This window comes from Phaseolus vulgaris, chromosome 3 (genome assembly GCF_000499845.2).
Source record: "Phaseolus vulgaris cultivar G19833 chromosome 3, P. vulgaris v2.0, whole genome shotgun sequence".
Classification (NCBI taxonomy): Eukaryota; Viridiplantae; Streptophyta; class Magnoliopsida; order Fabales; family Fabaceae; genus Phaseolus; species Phaseolus vulgaris.
Genome location: NC_023757.2, coordinates 318,241 through 334,770, shown reverse-complemented (window position 1 = coordinate 334,770; position 16,530 = coordinate 318,241). Strand labels below are relative to the sequence as shown.

At 31.0% G+C, this 16,530-nt stretch overlaps 1 protein-coding gene across 1 annotated transcript; it reads right to left on the bottom strand.

The window, feature by feature from the left end:
• Positions 1-382: 382 nt before the first annotated feature.
• On the bottom strand, positions 383-16,472 carry LOC137806033 (uncharacterized). The gene is made up of 14 exons (XM_068605915.1): positions 14,816-16,472; positions 14,554-14,699; positions 14,388-14,473; positions 8,136-11,037; positions 7,229-7,698; positions 6,291-6,833; positions 4,775-6,185; positions 4,160-4,248; positions 3,097-3,364; positions 2,660-3,029; positions 2,063-2,399; positions 1,883-1,975; positions 1,640-1,774; positions 383-1,381 (listed from the first exon to the last, which is right to left on the bottom strand). The coding sequence occupies exons 4-14, from the start codon at positions 11,002-11,004 to the stop codon at positions 641-643; spliced, it is 7,326 nt and encodes a 2,441-aa protein (XP_068462016.1). The 5' UTR covers positions 11,005-11,037; positions 14,388-14,473; positions 14,554-14,699; positions 14,816-16,472; the 3' UTR covers positions 383-640.
• Between the last annotated feature and the right edge of the window lie 58 nt (positions 16,473-16,530).

The following is a 16,530-nucleotide window of genomic DNA, read 5'->3' as shown; positions in this document are numbered from 1 at the left end:
TTCATCAACCCGATTTAAATTCATCCTAAAATTTAATGTAAAAACCAGAAGCCGAAAATGTCCTTTTAAATTTTTATATTTTCTTAAAACATATTATTTAAAACGTTATTTTAAAAAGTAAACTATTGCTTTCGATGAAAATTGAATTTAGTATTCAATTTCATAAAAGAATAAATAAAAATAGAAATGGAAATGGATGATTCCTTTTTAGGGTTTAGATTGACAGAAGTAAACTGATTGAGAAATTAGAACCAAAAGAAATATATAGTAAAGCATGCATAAAAAGAAAAATAAGGTATTACAAAATGACAATGGCCACAAGGAAGGCAAAAAAATGGTTTCTTTAATTTTGAAGAAAAAATGTGATCATTATATGTTACATAAAAGAACAAATAGTTTTTTTATTTTTCATAACATTGTCTTTGTCTCACCAAGACTTCTTACACAATAATAAATAAGATAACAAATATATAATAGAACAATCAATATTAAAGTAAATTGAAAGTATTTGATACTATGAAAATATTGAAGCATACACTACCATCAAGAAACAAAAGAATGAACAATATAGTGTAGTTGCAAGTCTTCCTTTTGAGTGATGAAGAGTTTGATCCTTAATAATAGTGAACAATGAAAACTCTCATGAGGAATTTCTGGCAACCATTCGATTGTACTCATATTGACTACATAGAAGCGACCATTTATAAGCCATCTCAAACAATTTTTGTTGAACTTTTCTTTGATCTTCCACCATTTGAGAATTATCTTTCCTCACATTTTCAGGCTCCATTTTGTACCTAATAGTTTCCGCAATGCATTTATGTTTTTCCTCCTCCAGAGATGATAAGGCATCCTCACAAACTTTTATTTCTTCCTTCAACCTAATGATTTGTTCCTTTAAAACTACTTTCTTCAGTTGAGCTTCACCATAAAAATTCTTTGCCTCAGAAATCTTGGAACCAAGAGAAATGGCCACCTCCTTTTCACGAGCTTCAAATTTTGCCAACTTCTCAGTGGTAGCAAAGCCTTGCTTAAAGGAGCATATAATGCTTGGGAACTCTTGCTGCATAATGCCTATAACATCTTTGAGTCCATCTGATAGAGTTACATCTTTGAAAGGAAGGTTGGACAAGAAATTAAGAACTGACAAAAGGCGAATGTTGTTAGTCTCAGAGCTAACTATGTCCTTCAAAGACATCTTTAGATACTTTTCCAACTCAACAAGGATCTTTCCAACTATGTTGTCTTCACCCTCTTTCCCCCCAACAACTGGTTCAAATAAACTCATGATACCATTGGCCCCAAAGTCTTGAATAATTTTAGGATGACCTTCACTTTCTTTAGTAGTGCGTGCCTCAGTTTGACTTCTCCTAATTTCACTCTTGGAGGAATAAGAAGAAAATATAATAGAAAAGTCGTTAGAACTAAGTCATTGAGTTCCTTAAACCATTTTTTATCAAAGCAAAACATATTTGTAGGAGTGATGGTAACAAATTCATTAAATTTAAATTTCAACTTGGAATTCAGTACTTTTTGTTTTTTAATTCCAATCTTGCGGAAAATGATAAATTGAAATGGCAACATCATTTTTATGCTGACCAAATATGTTGGAAATATGAATTGCATAAAATAAACTTACATGTGGATGTGATTTAGTTTGCAAAGTAAATATTTGGTCCAACTGTGAGTCAATGGATTCAGAATTAATTAACGAAGTTGCCATATTGGTGTTCTTTGCTATGGTTTCCCCAACATCAACTCGCTCAATAATACTCTGCACAAGAACAAAAAAATATGTAGTTTTGGTGTATGCAGTTTTATTTTGAAAATGACAACATGTGTGCCAATAAAATGCCTCGATTTTATTTTGTTTGACATTTACCTGAGGAGCTTTGGGGCTACTTACAATTTCTCCTAGTGGCTTTTGTTGGTTCATCCAACACGGTTCACTAATCCGTTGTTTGTCCACCAATGCCTAAACAAAGTAATGAATAAGTGTAAAATCATTGTAGACTCAATACTATTATTTCATCCAATACTCGAAAAATATTTTTAGACTCACATTTGAGTGTGTTTCACGTAGAGGTATATTCAAGTAACTTGGACTTGGCCTTTCAACTGGTTGCGAGTTTGTTAATGATGTTGTTGTTCTTGGTATTTCTGAAGTGGAAACTTTTGCAACAAATTCCTTCTCTGGTTCTTCATTTCTCGCAGTCACAATGCGGTCATTAGAAACAACAACTATTTCACCTTCTTTGTCAACCAAATTAGAACCTTTTTCGAAGTCACTATTAACATTCTGGGTCTTCACACTTGAAGAAGTTCTTTTGCAGTTTTCATTAGGCCCATCACCATGTTCAATAGTCTGGGAATCTTGTACCATCTCCACAATACTAGACCTGTGTAAGAAACTTAAATTTTTTTCTTTATGCATCCCAAAGAACAAAAAACTAAGAAATAGATGGTATCAATCTTGTAAGGATTGCAGATACAACCACAATGTATATAAAAACAGAAACAGAAACAACCAAAACATAGAGATATAACTTCCAATTCACGAAAAACTAATGCATTTTATCTGGGCATCAACAAAGTCATTTAAGACTCTTAATTTCATTCGTTCTTTACATTACTTTGTAAAGAAGTTAAATGAACATACCTCTTAGGATTCTCATCCATTTGTCTCTGTGCAATTTCCTCTCTTAGCTTAGGATCCCTGACCATAACACGTTGACGCATTTCATCTACCCATGAACTCTCAAATCCAATCTCAACAGCTTCTTCACATAGTTTAAGGAAATATTTTTCTTTTTGAGGAATAACACAATTGCCACTTTCCTTTTGTAGGAACAATAACATATCTGCCAAAATTTTCAACCTCCAAGCTTGAAAGCGCTCACTGAACTTCTCGCTAGCATTCCAAAGATGAGGATATGTTGTTATTGCCTCCACCAGAAGAGCAATTTGTGCATCATCCATATCAACAAAATGTTTATATGCTCCCAATCTTGCACGAATATCTGCAGAAGCTGTAAAAAGTTTGAGAGGGTGATATGAAAATATAGGATGGAAACGAGAAAATAAGAAATAAAAAACCTGGAGAAATGTGAATGTTGTTGTTAGAAATATGTATTTCCTCTTGTTCATCTAACAGATTCAATCCTGTCATGCCTTCATTCATCTTACCATCTTGTTCAACAACCTTGGATACTTGTGCAAGTATGTCCATGCCACCAGACTCAATGTGAGTTGCAACACCACCTCCAGTACTAATGTCTTCAACACCACTTGACAAAGGTTTTGTCTTATCACCCTCTTTTGCAGGCCCCTCTTCAATGCTTTTATTTCCTACATTCCCAATCTCCTGTGTATCACAAATTGAAAAAATACTATTGAGTTAGAGACTCTTAAGTTTGAAAGGACCTCAATTTTTAATGTACATCATGTGGTTGTATGATAGTAGTTGTGGTTGTATGATAGTAGTTTAAGCGAGTTGTAGTGGTTTTGTTTTCTTCAAGTGCATGTTGATCTTAGTATCACAAAATTCATTTCTAGGTTTAGGAGTTATTACACTTATGTGCTAAGCTATTTTAAGTAGAGAAGTTGCCAAACAAATAAGAGGTGGGCTTTAAAATTCTAAACAAGTACACTTTTTTCAATAAATGTTGTGAGTTTCAAGAATAGAGTTTACAATGATAAAGCTAAGATTGGTAAGGTAACTTTCCTTTTGATTATACTTCCTTCTTCTTCATATTTTAGTTTACTAATTTCAATGAAGTTATCTAATGTTGTTCCTTCTTCGACACCACTCAAATTCTGCAATCTGCTAAAGTATGTTAAGTCATTCACTTTCTCTAATATTTAGAAGAGTTTATTGTATGCAAACCTGTGAGTTATGCTCTGAATCCCTTTCCAATACCTCTGAACCAGGATCTTCCTCAAAAAATTCCATCATTGAGGAATATATTTTTTTTAATTGTTGGTAGAAATATATATAATTTTAAGATAAAAATATATTCTTTTTATTTTTGTGACTCGTGGTCTTATTTATGATCTGAAGTCTTATTTTTTTTCTACCATGTGAGTTAAAATTGAAAACAATTCTCCTAATAATAAGACAACAATGTTATTAAACATTCATTGATTGGTTGGTTCTGACCTGTGATGAAGTGAACTCACTGCTATCATAATCTTCATCTAAACATCGCATGAAGTCATATACGTCAAAAAGATTAGTGTTTATGAAATCTGTAACAAAAATAAAATAATATATATATATATATATATATATATATATATTAGAGAATTCATGTGACAATGAAACACATAACAAAAATGAAATACAACCTCAACTTTCCATGATGCATCACTACAATTAAAAATAAAAAATAATTTAAAAAGTTAATTTGTAAATATATTTTCTTTAGGTGAAATAGAGGGATTTAATTGTGGATTAACAGGTTTAATTGTGGATTGTGGAGTTTGGATTTAACAAGCGGATTCAAAACATTTAGCAGTAACAGTACACTAATGCTAAATAAGATATATAGATTAAATTAAATAGGTGTAACTCATATAAATTGATTCAAACATAAGTTATTAATGTGAAAATAACTAAAAGTTAGTTTCTTTAAATAATTTGAGTCTAATAAAATTGTATTACATTTAATTTCAAAGTCGTAAACCTCTTTTTTGACTTGAGAGTTAGCACTAGCATTTACTCATAAAATCTTCTAACAACATTTTATATTTGAAGACTTTGTATAGTATTTACCTTCAAAAGGAAAATTTTCTCTGAGCTCCCCAAGAGTAGTTGTTGAAATCAAGGAGAGTTTTGGACATTTGTAGATAAAACAATTCTTTAAATTCGGCAATTCAGTCTCTTGGCCAAGGCTTGAAAGATGTGTAAATATTAAAAGTTTGAGTCTTGGAAGCTCAAGTTTTGTCTTTCCCAACTCGTCACCTTTTCCTTGTCCACATCCAACAAACTCTTCTAGTTCAGAGGCTCCACTTATGATCAAAAGATGAAGATTGGGAAGGTCAATAGATGCAGATCCAAAGGTACATTTTTTCAGCTTGTGGCAATGTCCAACATACAATGCTTCTAGTTTTGGGAAGCATGGCTGAGGAGAAACAAGATTAGACCATTTTTTATCCTCCACATCCTCTTTAATGATTTCTCTTAATTCTTCACATTTTCTTATCTTCACAATAATCAACTCTGGTAGGCATCTCAAAACATACTTTGGAAAGATTACTTCCAATTTTGCACATCCAATTATCTCTAATCTTTGAAGATTTGAGAAGGTAAAAGAATTCTTTGAAGATTCTTGTTCACATCCAACAATCTGCTTCAATTCCGTGCATTCTTTTATGATTAGGCCTTTCAACTTTTGTAAGCTTCTTAAAACAGAGGGAGGAAAGATTACTTCCAATTTTGCACATCCCAATATTTCTAATATTTCAAGATTTGGGAAGATAAAAGAATTATTTGAAGCTTCTATTTCACATCCAATAATCTGCTTCAATTCCATGCATTCTTTTATGATTATGATTTTCAACTTTTGTAAGCTTCTTAAAACAGACGGAGGAAAGAGTACTTCCAATTTTGCACATCCCATTATTTCTAATATTTCAAGATTTGAGAAGGTAAAAGAATTATTTGAAGCTTCTATTTCACATCCAATAATCTGCTTCAATTCCATACATTCTTTTATGATTAGGCTTTTCAACTTTTGTAAGTTTCTTAAAACAGACAAAGGAAAGATTACTTCCAATTTTTCACATCCCATTATTTCTAATTTTTCAAGATTTGAGAAGGTAAAATAATTATTTGAAGCTTCTATTTCACATCCAATAATCTGCTTCAATTCCATGCATTCTTTTATGAATAGGCTTTTCAACTTTTGTAAGCTTCTTAAAACAAACGGAGGAAAAATTACTTCCAATTTTGCACATCCCATTATTTCTAATGTAGTAAGATGTTGGAGATTAACTGAAATCTTAGAAGCCACCCAAATATAAGTCATCTGAGGTAGATTTTCCAACCACAATTCCTCTAACCTTAAACTCACTTGTTGCCCAATCATTTCATGTCCATTAAGAAAAAAAATACCTTCTACTTCACAATTCCTTACGGATAGCGTTTGCAAACTGAGGAAATGGTTCTGAACCCCTTTTGGATCCTGCAAGACATTCATAGGAAATGCAAAAAAAAATCTAAAAACAAAATAAAAAGGAACAAATAACTAATAATCATAAAAATAAAGACAAGCTACCTTCTTACTTACGCTGATAGGTTCTCTTGAATTGGTAGGAGCCGTCAGACAATTAATAGAATTATAAAATGGATAGGAACATTCAGAACACTTAAACCTCTTCAAAGATGGCCACGTCACACTGAAAGTGTTGGTAGTACAAATGCTAACAAAATTTGGTAGTTTATAAAGAGAGAGCATTTCCAATGATGAGAAATGAATATGAATCTCCTCACAATCCTGATTAGTTACGGGATATTGACCAAGCATATATTTCAATTGGCCACAATCACTCACCTTAAGCTCTCTTAAGTTCGGGAAGATTGCATTCAAATTCTCTTTGCCATATTCATCCTCAGTGTCTATAATGTGCTCAAGTCCGTGACATTCCTCAATTGTCAAGATTTCCAACATCAATAATGAAGCAATGGACCATTTAAAAAGGTACTTTACCTTATCAAAGCCTTTCAGTTCAATCTCTCTTATGTTATGCATAATAAGCAAGGTCAAACCATGTGGTTGTTTTGAAAGATACTGAACACTTTCAATTGGGGGAACAAAATCTGAGTTCCATATCTGCAATATATACACCAAGTTACTTGTTAAATCAAACTAATTAGTATCTTAACTTTAATTATTAATGTATTTCATTTCTAACATACTATTTGTGAAAATTAAAATTTTAAGATATACCACTCATTGTGTAGATTCACTTGTTTGTTTATGAAAATAAATTATTTTTGTTTAACACAATAAGAGAAAGTTGAAAAGAGAATAATTTCACAAAAGTAATATACTACAAATAATCTATCCTAATACTTAGATATTAAAAATTCATGTTGCACCTTTGGTATAGTGCTTGTAAGACCATTTTTTATTTTTAGCACAAACATGATTGTGCAATTCAAATGTTTAGAGTAATTTTTGTAAATACAAGACGAAAGAGAAAAAGTAAGTTATGATAATCATACCTTGATTGCAATATAATCCTCTTGTCTAGCTTTCAAAGCATCCGTTGAACAATTTATTGTGGAAAATTCAACACATCTCCCAATAGCCAATGATAGTTCTCCCAAGGATGGACATTTTACATGATAATTGTCTAGAATAGTGTTATCCATGATACGATCAAGTGTGAGTACTTTTAAAGCAAGAAGCTCAATTTGAGTATTATTTTGTTGCAATAAGTCACATTCACTGATGTATAGCTTTTTCAATCTCTGGAAGGTTGAAATATCACTCTGAAACTCATAGCCATCCTTGACAATGTTTTCCTTCTGTTGATTGACCCTTTCATGAGTTACTATATGCTTCAAACTATTGCACCTTTTTATGATCAATTTTTCCAGAGAAGTCAAGGTCTTAGCTATAGATGCTGTAAAAATTGAGCCTAACTTCGGACAATCTTTTATGCTAAGGATTGCAAGGCTGGATAAAGTTCCTGGCAACAAATTACAAAAAAGAAAAATATCGTTCAACACATTAGAGGACATTATATATATGTTACGTGTGCAAGTTACATTCTGATTTTAACAACATTGGTTTCTAGGGACTAAACCACAATCCTAAGCATCAAACGATCGGTTAATAGTGATGAAAAGAATCATACAAAATAATTTTCTTTAAATAATTCTAAATTGTCTAAAAAGTTTAAAATGAAAATATAATTGTCTTTAATTTTGACTGGAGACAAATTTTGCTGCTAGTGTATTAACAAGTAGTTGGTTCAAGTAAAACTAGATTAGTAATGTCTTGAGTTTGAACCTTGTGAATAAAAAATAACAGATTAGCAGTTTTGATGTAACTAACTAAGCAATAACATGTAGATTTCCTAATACACTCTTAAACATATTTAGAAATGCAAAAGGAAAAATGTACCTGGGCTATTATTCATAGTTGTTGTTGATGAAATTGAAGTGTTATACGAATGTGGATGCTTACCTTCCTCAACGGTTTCAACAAGTTCTTTTTTTTTATCCCGGGACGCTAATGGATCAATATCCCCAAATATTTGATCTAACATGTTGCATTCTTTTATCTTGAGCACTTTCAATTGAGCTAAGCCTCTTACAACACTGGTCGAGAATATATCTTTTAATTCTCTACATCCATTTACCTTTACTTCCTGAAGATTCTGGAATATTTGTACAGGATGCCCAGTGGTGAATTCACCTTGACTTTTCTTCATTTTGTCATCATCTGCTAATATATGCTTCAGTCCATCACATTTTGTTATTTCTAATGTTTTCAATTGTACCAAACATCGAGCAACGACATACGTGAAGAGAGATGTCAACTGTGGACAATCACTCAAATACAGCTCCTCTAAGTTCTCAAAAGGCCCATTGGCAGGTTGAAAACAATGCCATAAAGCTCTTAGATTTTCCATGTTATGCATTCTCAATGTATGCAACTTACAGAAGGGAGTTACCACCTCACTCAAATGGTTACTAGTTTCAATCAAACACTCTATCTCTTTAGAATTACGTATATGAAAATTAATCAGCTCATCCAAACCTCCTCCTTCAATTTGAAATATATCAGGCATGATATTTTTTGCGCCTTCCTGAATATTTGCTACAAATAGAACTGTTGCTTTTTTTGCCAGACCCTTAATTACCTCATTTGATATGTGAAAATGGTTAAGTAATAGAGTTCTGGGACGAGATTGAAAATAAATATAATCATCAAAATTATGGGATCCTAATACAATTTCATACCCTTGTAGTGTTTGGGGGACACTAAACGTGTTAAAGAATTCAATATTATCTTCACTGTTAGCATCCCATTCTCCTTTAATATCAATAATGTACAACTCTTCTAGTAGTGGGCTTCTTTTGATCACTTCAAACTTCTTCCCTTTAATGTCACATAGGTACAACCCTAACATTTTTAAGGTTGTTACTTGTGTAATTGCAACATCGGTTTGTAATTCAAGAAATGAAGGCAATGAACAACAATTCAACGAAAGACTTTGAAGTTTCTTCATATCGCTTACAAATGAGAAGCCACTCAATTCATAATTAGAAATAACTAGACAATGAAGATTTGTTAATGTTTTTAAAGACATTGTTGAAAATGGTCTTATTTTAACTTTATCATTGAATAGAATCAAAACTTTGAGCATTCTCATTCCTTTGAAAATTCCATCCGATTCTTCTAGTTTTGTCTTTAAGCATAAAAACTCAAGATTGGAACAATCCAAATCATTTGGAAATTTCACACACCATAGGTATGTTACTGAATTTTGTTCGACAATCACATCTTTTTTCTCTTCGCACTTGATGATTATTTTCTCATCCTTTGCTATCAAGTGGGCCACATCGCGAACTATGTCATGCATTTTGACACCTCCATTCTTTTCATCCAACAATAAACAAGAACTAACAAGCTTAATTTTGGTTGCAATCACTTCACTCTTTGCCTCCACATATGAGTGTGCTTCTCCAACTACACCTAACCCTATTGCACATCTTGTTAAAATTTCAACTGGAATTTCAAAATCTTCAGGGAACACAGAACACAACAAAAAAAGTGATTTAGCTTCTTCAGTATCCAAATTATCATAGCTCAACTGCAAGCACTTGTAGGGATCAGGCAAACCTCCTTCAATATGTATTGGCTTCGAACTACTCAATTTATTCAATGCAACACTCCATATCGTCTCGACTTTTCCCTTCAAACTACTAGCAACAGCTGCAATGGCAACTGGCAATCCTTTACATTCATTAGAAATTAATCTTCCCATATGCTTTATGGTATCAGGGGTGCCTTTAGATATAAGTGCTTTATTTTGGAAAAGAGTCCAGGCTTCTTCATCTGTTAAAATTGGCAAGTAAATCTTTCTTTGACAATCCATTGAAGTACAAACATCTTCGGATCTAGTGGTAATGAGAATCTTGAAGCCTTTATGGTGTTCAGAGGAGGGAATCCCAATGGCACCAAAGTCAAGCTTCTCCCACACATCATCTAGAATCACAAGAATTTTTTTCTCCTGAGTTAATCTCAAGCACAATTGTTGGGCTCTCTCCATTACTTTAGTTTCTGGAGAAAATGTATATTGCAGTGAACTTGCAATATTTTCTTGGATCCTTCGAACTTCCACTATACTTGAAATAGGCACAAAAAGAACTTTGTCAAAAAGATGTTCCGCTTCTACTGATTTCCTAACTTCCATTGCTAATGTGGTTTTACCACAACCCCCCATCCCGTACAATCCAATCATGGAAACATCTTTATTTTTCACTGCTTCCAGTAGTTGCTCATATGCAGATTGTCTACTTTCAAAGTTCATGCATTTTTCTAAGAGAATATCAAGGGTTCCTGAAGGAAGTGTAGCAATGCGCTCAAATGGCACATATTTTCTACCTTCTTCAATGAACTTTTCAAGGTACACAATTTTATTTGCTAACTTTTTTCCTACCCGATATCGCCAAATCCAATTTGGACAGTGACCAAAGCAACATATTTTTTTGGTTTTTGCCTCTTTCAACAACTTATTCACATTGTCTACGTCACTGATAGCATCTTGCAACCACTTTTCAACCACTTCACTAGTCTTTCTCATTTGTCTCTCGGCATTTACAATAAATTTTTGGACACTATCTCTTGTTACAATCAAAACACCCTCTTCTTCTTCAAGCTTTTTAATGAAATTGTTAAAGTAGTAAGGATAACGCAATTGATTTAATGCTGCACACACTAAATCTCTTGAAACAGAAGATGCAAAACCCAAGAGACACTCCATCAATCTATTCCACCAAATACAACTTTCTTTAACCTGAAAAAATAGAAAATGAACACGCTCTATATAATTTTTATAATTATATTTAGATATATTAGAGAAAAACTTATTTAAGATCATTTCTTACATCTTCTAGTACATCATTTTTATTGTGAAATTACATAAAAAAAGGTTATGTGTTATTTTTTGAATTAGATTTAATGTTTTTATCTTAAATAGCCAATTATTGGATACACAATAAAAATATAAAAAAAATCTAATAACTTGAATGATTAGTTTTAAAAGTTTATGTGTAATAAGATTTTTTAAATGTCCTTTTCATCACTTACTACAAGAAAATCATGAAATAGAAATTAATTTTTAGTGACAAAAATAATTAGTTGTTATAGTGACTAAATTAGAAACCATTTTATATACTAATTTTTTTTTGTTTCTAAATAGTTTCTATTATTGTTAAATGGTTTTTAAATTGGTAACTAATTAACAACGAAGGTTTTTGCTACCAAATTTATAAACTAAATAATTGGTAGTTAAAACCTTAGTTGCTAATTAGATACAAATTTAGAAACCATTTAAGAAAAATAGAAACTAATTTAGAAATCAATTTTTTTTAATTTCTAAAATGATCTCAAATTTAGTTACTATAGAATCTAATTATTTTTTTTTCTAAAATTGGTTTCTATTTCATGTCTTTTCTGGTAATGACTTCGATAAATTTCTCAAACATATTTATTTTTAAATAATGTTTTAAAAAATTATTACCCTGCTAAAAAAAATTATATTCAAACATGTGGTTAAATGACACCCTTAGATCAAAAGATTTGTTAATTAGAAAAAAAAAAACCAAGTGAACCAGTAAAAAATGTACTTAACCAAAGCTTGAACTATAATAAGCATTAAATATAAAATTAATATTATATATTTTTTTGTAAATTTAATTTTATTAATATTTATTTAAATTTATATAAGCTCTTTTAGATTATAGCACTTTGAGATAAAATTTGCAAATAAGAAAAGAACAAAATTAGGTAATAATTCCTAAAATTGTTATGTTATATAGGGTTATTATAGGCCGTTGTACAGTACCATACTTTCAAGTGTTCAACGCTTGTTACTTATGTTGATGAATTATATTAATTCATTACGATGAAATGTATTAATTCATCATCCTCATTTTCGCCATTTAAGCAATTAAAATGGAGTTTATAATATTATACTGTGTAAAAAATTCCATTAATATAAGTGTACAATTATTTAGTTTAGTTTAAAATTATTTAAATTTTGAATTAGAATAGTAATATTATTATTTTTATTAATATTATTAACAATATATTGATGGAGAAACATGAACCTACCATGTTTAACATATATTGAATAACTACTATACCTTATCATATTCTTAATATTAATAATAATAATAATAATAATAATATAATAATAATAATAATAATAGTGATAATAATAATAATATTAATAATAAAAATAATAATATCCACATACAATTTTTTTCCGTATTAGTGATTGGAGTATTTACGTACAAGAAATTTTCCGTATGTGATAAATATGAGCATTTACATACATAATTTTTTTCATATGTAATGATTAACGAAAAGTTTTCTTGGTAATTATTAAGAATATTTATATATGAAATTTTTTCATATGTAATGATTATACGCATTAATATTATTAATAATTTTATTATTATTTTACTAATGCTACTATTATTATTATTGTCATTTTTAATAATAATAATGATAATACTATTAATAATCATAATAATAATAATTTTTATTATTAATATCGTTATTCATATTAATAATAATATTATTATTACTATTAATATTATCATCATAATATATAAGTGAGTGCAAACTTCACTCCATTGAGCCGGTTTTATGGGATTGAGTTAAGCTTAAAGTTCACTTCGTAATAAGTTGTATGGTTTAGAAGAGTTTGATTCTTCCATGTCAAATATACATGAAATTGTTTTGGAAAAAAGAATGTGATGTCACTAGTACATTTGATTTTGATAATTCAAATACAAAATGTTATGTTTCAAATAACTCGTTGATCAACATCAACCTCGGCTCAGCCAAATTATTAAGAAGTTAATCAAACTCAACCCCAACACGATGGGATTATTAAAAATTTTATCAGCATTGACCCTAATTCGGTGGAATTATTAAAAGTTGATAACCATTGATCCCGATCTGGGGATTATGTTTTGTTTAAAAACTTTTGGAATGTTGAATTGAAATGAGTGAAAGATGATGTTCAAGTAAATTTTGGATTGTACTGGTCATTTATGTGTTTGAGAGTTGTACTTGTTAAACTGGTTTTGGATAAAACTTTGAAAATATGTTTCTGGGACATGAGGTTGATTTTATGATATTTTTGCTCAAGCAAGCCAATCCTCACTCAAGCAAAAATAGCACTGCATATCAATCTTGCATTTAACCCTATTTTCACTCATGTTATAATAGAGATCCCCTTACTTCACTGATGATCTAAGACACATAGACTAAGATATCAAGGGTTGAGAATCTGATGGGAAAGTTGTTGCACACTGTGACATATGTGGATGCACAACTTGAGTGGTATTTAAGTTAATATGAGTCGTACGGAAGGTGTTAGTCGATATTCTACTTGTTAAATACCCTTGATTGTATAGATCCATGTGTTGTCTTGTTGTACTTTGATATTTGAATGAGATTGAATGGTTGTGATATATTGATTAAAATGTCTTCTTTTATACTTTTTTATGTTGAACTAACAGTGATTGTATTAAGTACAAAAGCATATATAAAGACATACTCAGGAGCAACATCATAACAATAAAAACTTTATTTTATCTTTTCTTTTGTAAATATTTATATATATATATATGTACGAATTTGTATGTATTTTAGTTGTATTTTAAAATATTTTATGTTTTATACATATTCTGTGTTAGATTTTTAGTACAGTGGATAGTTCTTTTTACAATATTATATTAACTCTAAAATCATAATCCCCTAATGAAAAACACAAAAGATCATATATTATAATACATATATGTAGTATTAAGTTTATATAGACGGTCCTACCATCTACATTGAGTTGAGTTCTTGGTACTTTATATAGACTAGAGTTAATTTAAGTGTAATTTGTGAGAATATTAAGGAGTATGATTGTATTTTACGAACCCGTTCATTATTCACAACATCATAATTGGATGTGATTTTTAATAATTGATAATGGAAAATGAAATATGGATCATGAATGTTTCTGGCTTCTGCATTTTTATTAAATAAAAAAGGGAAGAGATACGTACTTGTTCATCGTTCAAATCTAACTAATTTGGAAGTGGAAAAAAAGAGAAAAGATAGGTAAGGTTTTTACGTTACCTGCTTTAACTAAGATGCAGAGAGAGATGAGAAAAAGAAGTGATGATCCATGACTTCAATACAAGACACGCTGAAACGTTAAGTTACTGCACAAACATAAACACAAACACATGATCTACAGCTTCAATTGAAAAGGAATCGATTAGAATTTCAGACCGATTCATACCTCCACACAGAAGAATGCACTCCATTGATTGAATCGAAGAGAGAGTATTAGAAACAATCCTCACACTTACTGCAACAAATATCTCAGAGAAAGAAACAAGTGCTGATCCATGACTTCAATGCAAGAAACACTGAAGCATTATGTTACTGCACAAACATAACAAACATAAACACAAACACATGATCTGCACCTTCAATCGAAAAGGAATCGATTAGAAATTGAAATCAAAGCAGAAGTTAACTTCACACACAGTGATTCATACCTCCGCAGAGATGAATGCACTCCATCGATTGAATCGAGGAGAGAGCATAAGAGTTAAGAATGAAAGGACATTTGTGAAGAATGGCGCAGCAACACATTTCTTGTTATTCAATTTGAGAATGAAAAGCAGAGTTGTGAAGATTCGTGCACCAATACCTTTCTTCTTATTCAGTTTAGGAATGAAAGCACAGTTGCGAATTACCTTTCTTGTTATTCACTTTAAGAATGAAAGCACACTTCTGAATATTTAACTTTTATACCAAGGTATTACAAAATGACAATGGGTACTCAATGAAGGAAGGGATCATAAAAAAAATGGTTTCTGTAATTTTGAAGAAACTGGAGATGCATTTGAACATTATAAGTCACATAAAAGTTTTTTTTTTTTTCATATAACACTTGTATTGTTTTGTCTCAACAAGAGCAACGTCTTACAGAACAATAAATAAGATAGCAAACATACAACAAAATAGAACAATCAACTTTTAGAAAGTCAATTGAAACTATTTGATGGTCAATTGAAACTATTTGATGGCGTGAAAAAATTGAAGCATACACTACAGAAAATAAAAAAGACAGAACAATATTATGTAGTTGCAAGTCTTCCTTTTGAGTGATAAACACTTTGGTCCTTTATAGCAATGAACAATGAAAATTTTCATGAGGGATTTCTAGCAGTCATGCGATTGTACTCATATTGACTACACAGAACTGACCATTTATAAGTCACCTCAAACAATTTTTGTTGAACTTTTCTTTGATCTTCAACCATTTGAGACCCGTCTTTCCTCACATTTTCAAGCTCCATTTTGTACCCAATAGTTTCCACAAGGCATTTATTTTTTTCCTCCTCCAGATATGATAAGGCATCCTCACAAACTTTTATTTCTTCCTTCAACCTAATGATTTGTTCCTTCAAAACTACTTCCTTCAGTTGAGCTTCATCATAGAAATTCTTTGCCTCGGAAATTTTGGAACCAAAAGTAATGGCCACCTCATTCCCACGAGCTTCATGTTCTGCCAACTTTTCAGTGGTAGCAAAGCCTTGCTTAAAGGTGCATACAATGCTTGGGAACTCTTGTTGCATAATGCCAATAATATCTTTGAGTCCATCTGACAGAGTTACATCTTTAAAAGGAAGGTTGGACAGGAAATTAAGAGCAGACAAAAGACTAATGATATTAGTCTTCGAGCTAACTATGTCCTTCAGAGACATCTTTAGATACTTTTCCAACTCAACAAGGGTCTTTCCAACTAGGTTGTCTTCACCTTCTTTCCCCACAACAACTGGTGCAAATAAACTCATGATATCATTGGCCCCAAAGTCTTGAATAATTTTAGGTTGGCCTTCACTTTCTTTAGCAGTGCGTGTCTCAGTTTGGCTGCTCCAAATTTCACTCTTGGAGGAATAAGAAGAAAATATAACAGAAAAGACGTTAGCATCAAGCCACAACAGTTGCAAAGCATTGAGTTCCTTAAACCATTTTTTATCAAAGCATATTTGTGAGAGTGATAGTAACAAATTCATTAAATTTAAATTCCAACTTGAAATTTAGTACTTTTTGTTTTTTAATTCCACTCCTATGGCAAATGATAAATCAAAATGGTAACATCATTTTTATGATGATCAAATATGTTGGAATTGTGATTTGCAAAATAAACTTCCATGTGGATGTGATTTAGTTTGGAAAGTAAATATTTGGTCCAACTGTGAGC

What these genes read in the sequence shown, in the direction of transcription:
- LOC137806033 (XM_068605915.1), bottom strand. Translation starts at nt 11,004, where the DNA reads ATGGAGTGTCTCTTGGGTTTTGCATCTTCTGTTTCAAGAGATTTAGTG. An exon ending in CAACATTCACATTTCTCCAG is followed by an intron (nt 3,030 to 3,096) that starts GTTTTTTATTTC and finishes AACTTTTTACAG; the next exon opens with CTTCTGCAGATATTCGTGCA. An exon ending in TACGTGAAACACACTCAAAT is followed by an intron (nt 1,976 to 2,062) that starts GTGAGTCTAAAA and finishes TACTTTGTTTAG; the next exon opens with GCATTGGTGGACAAACAACG.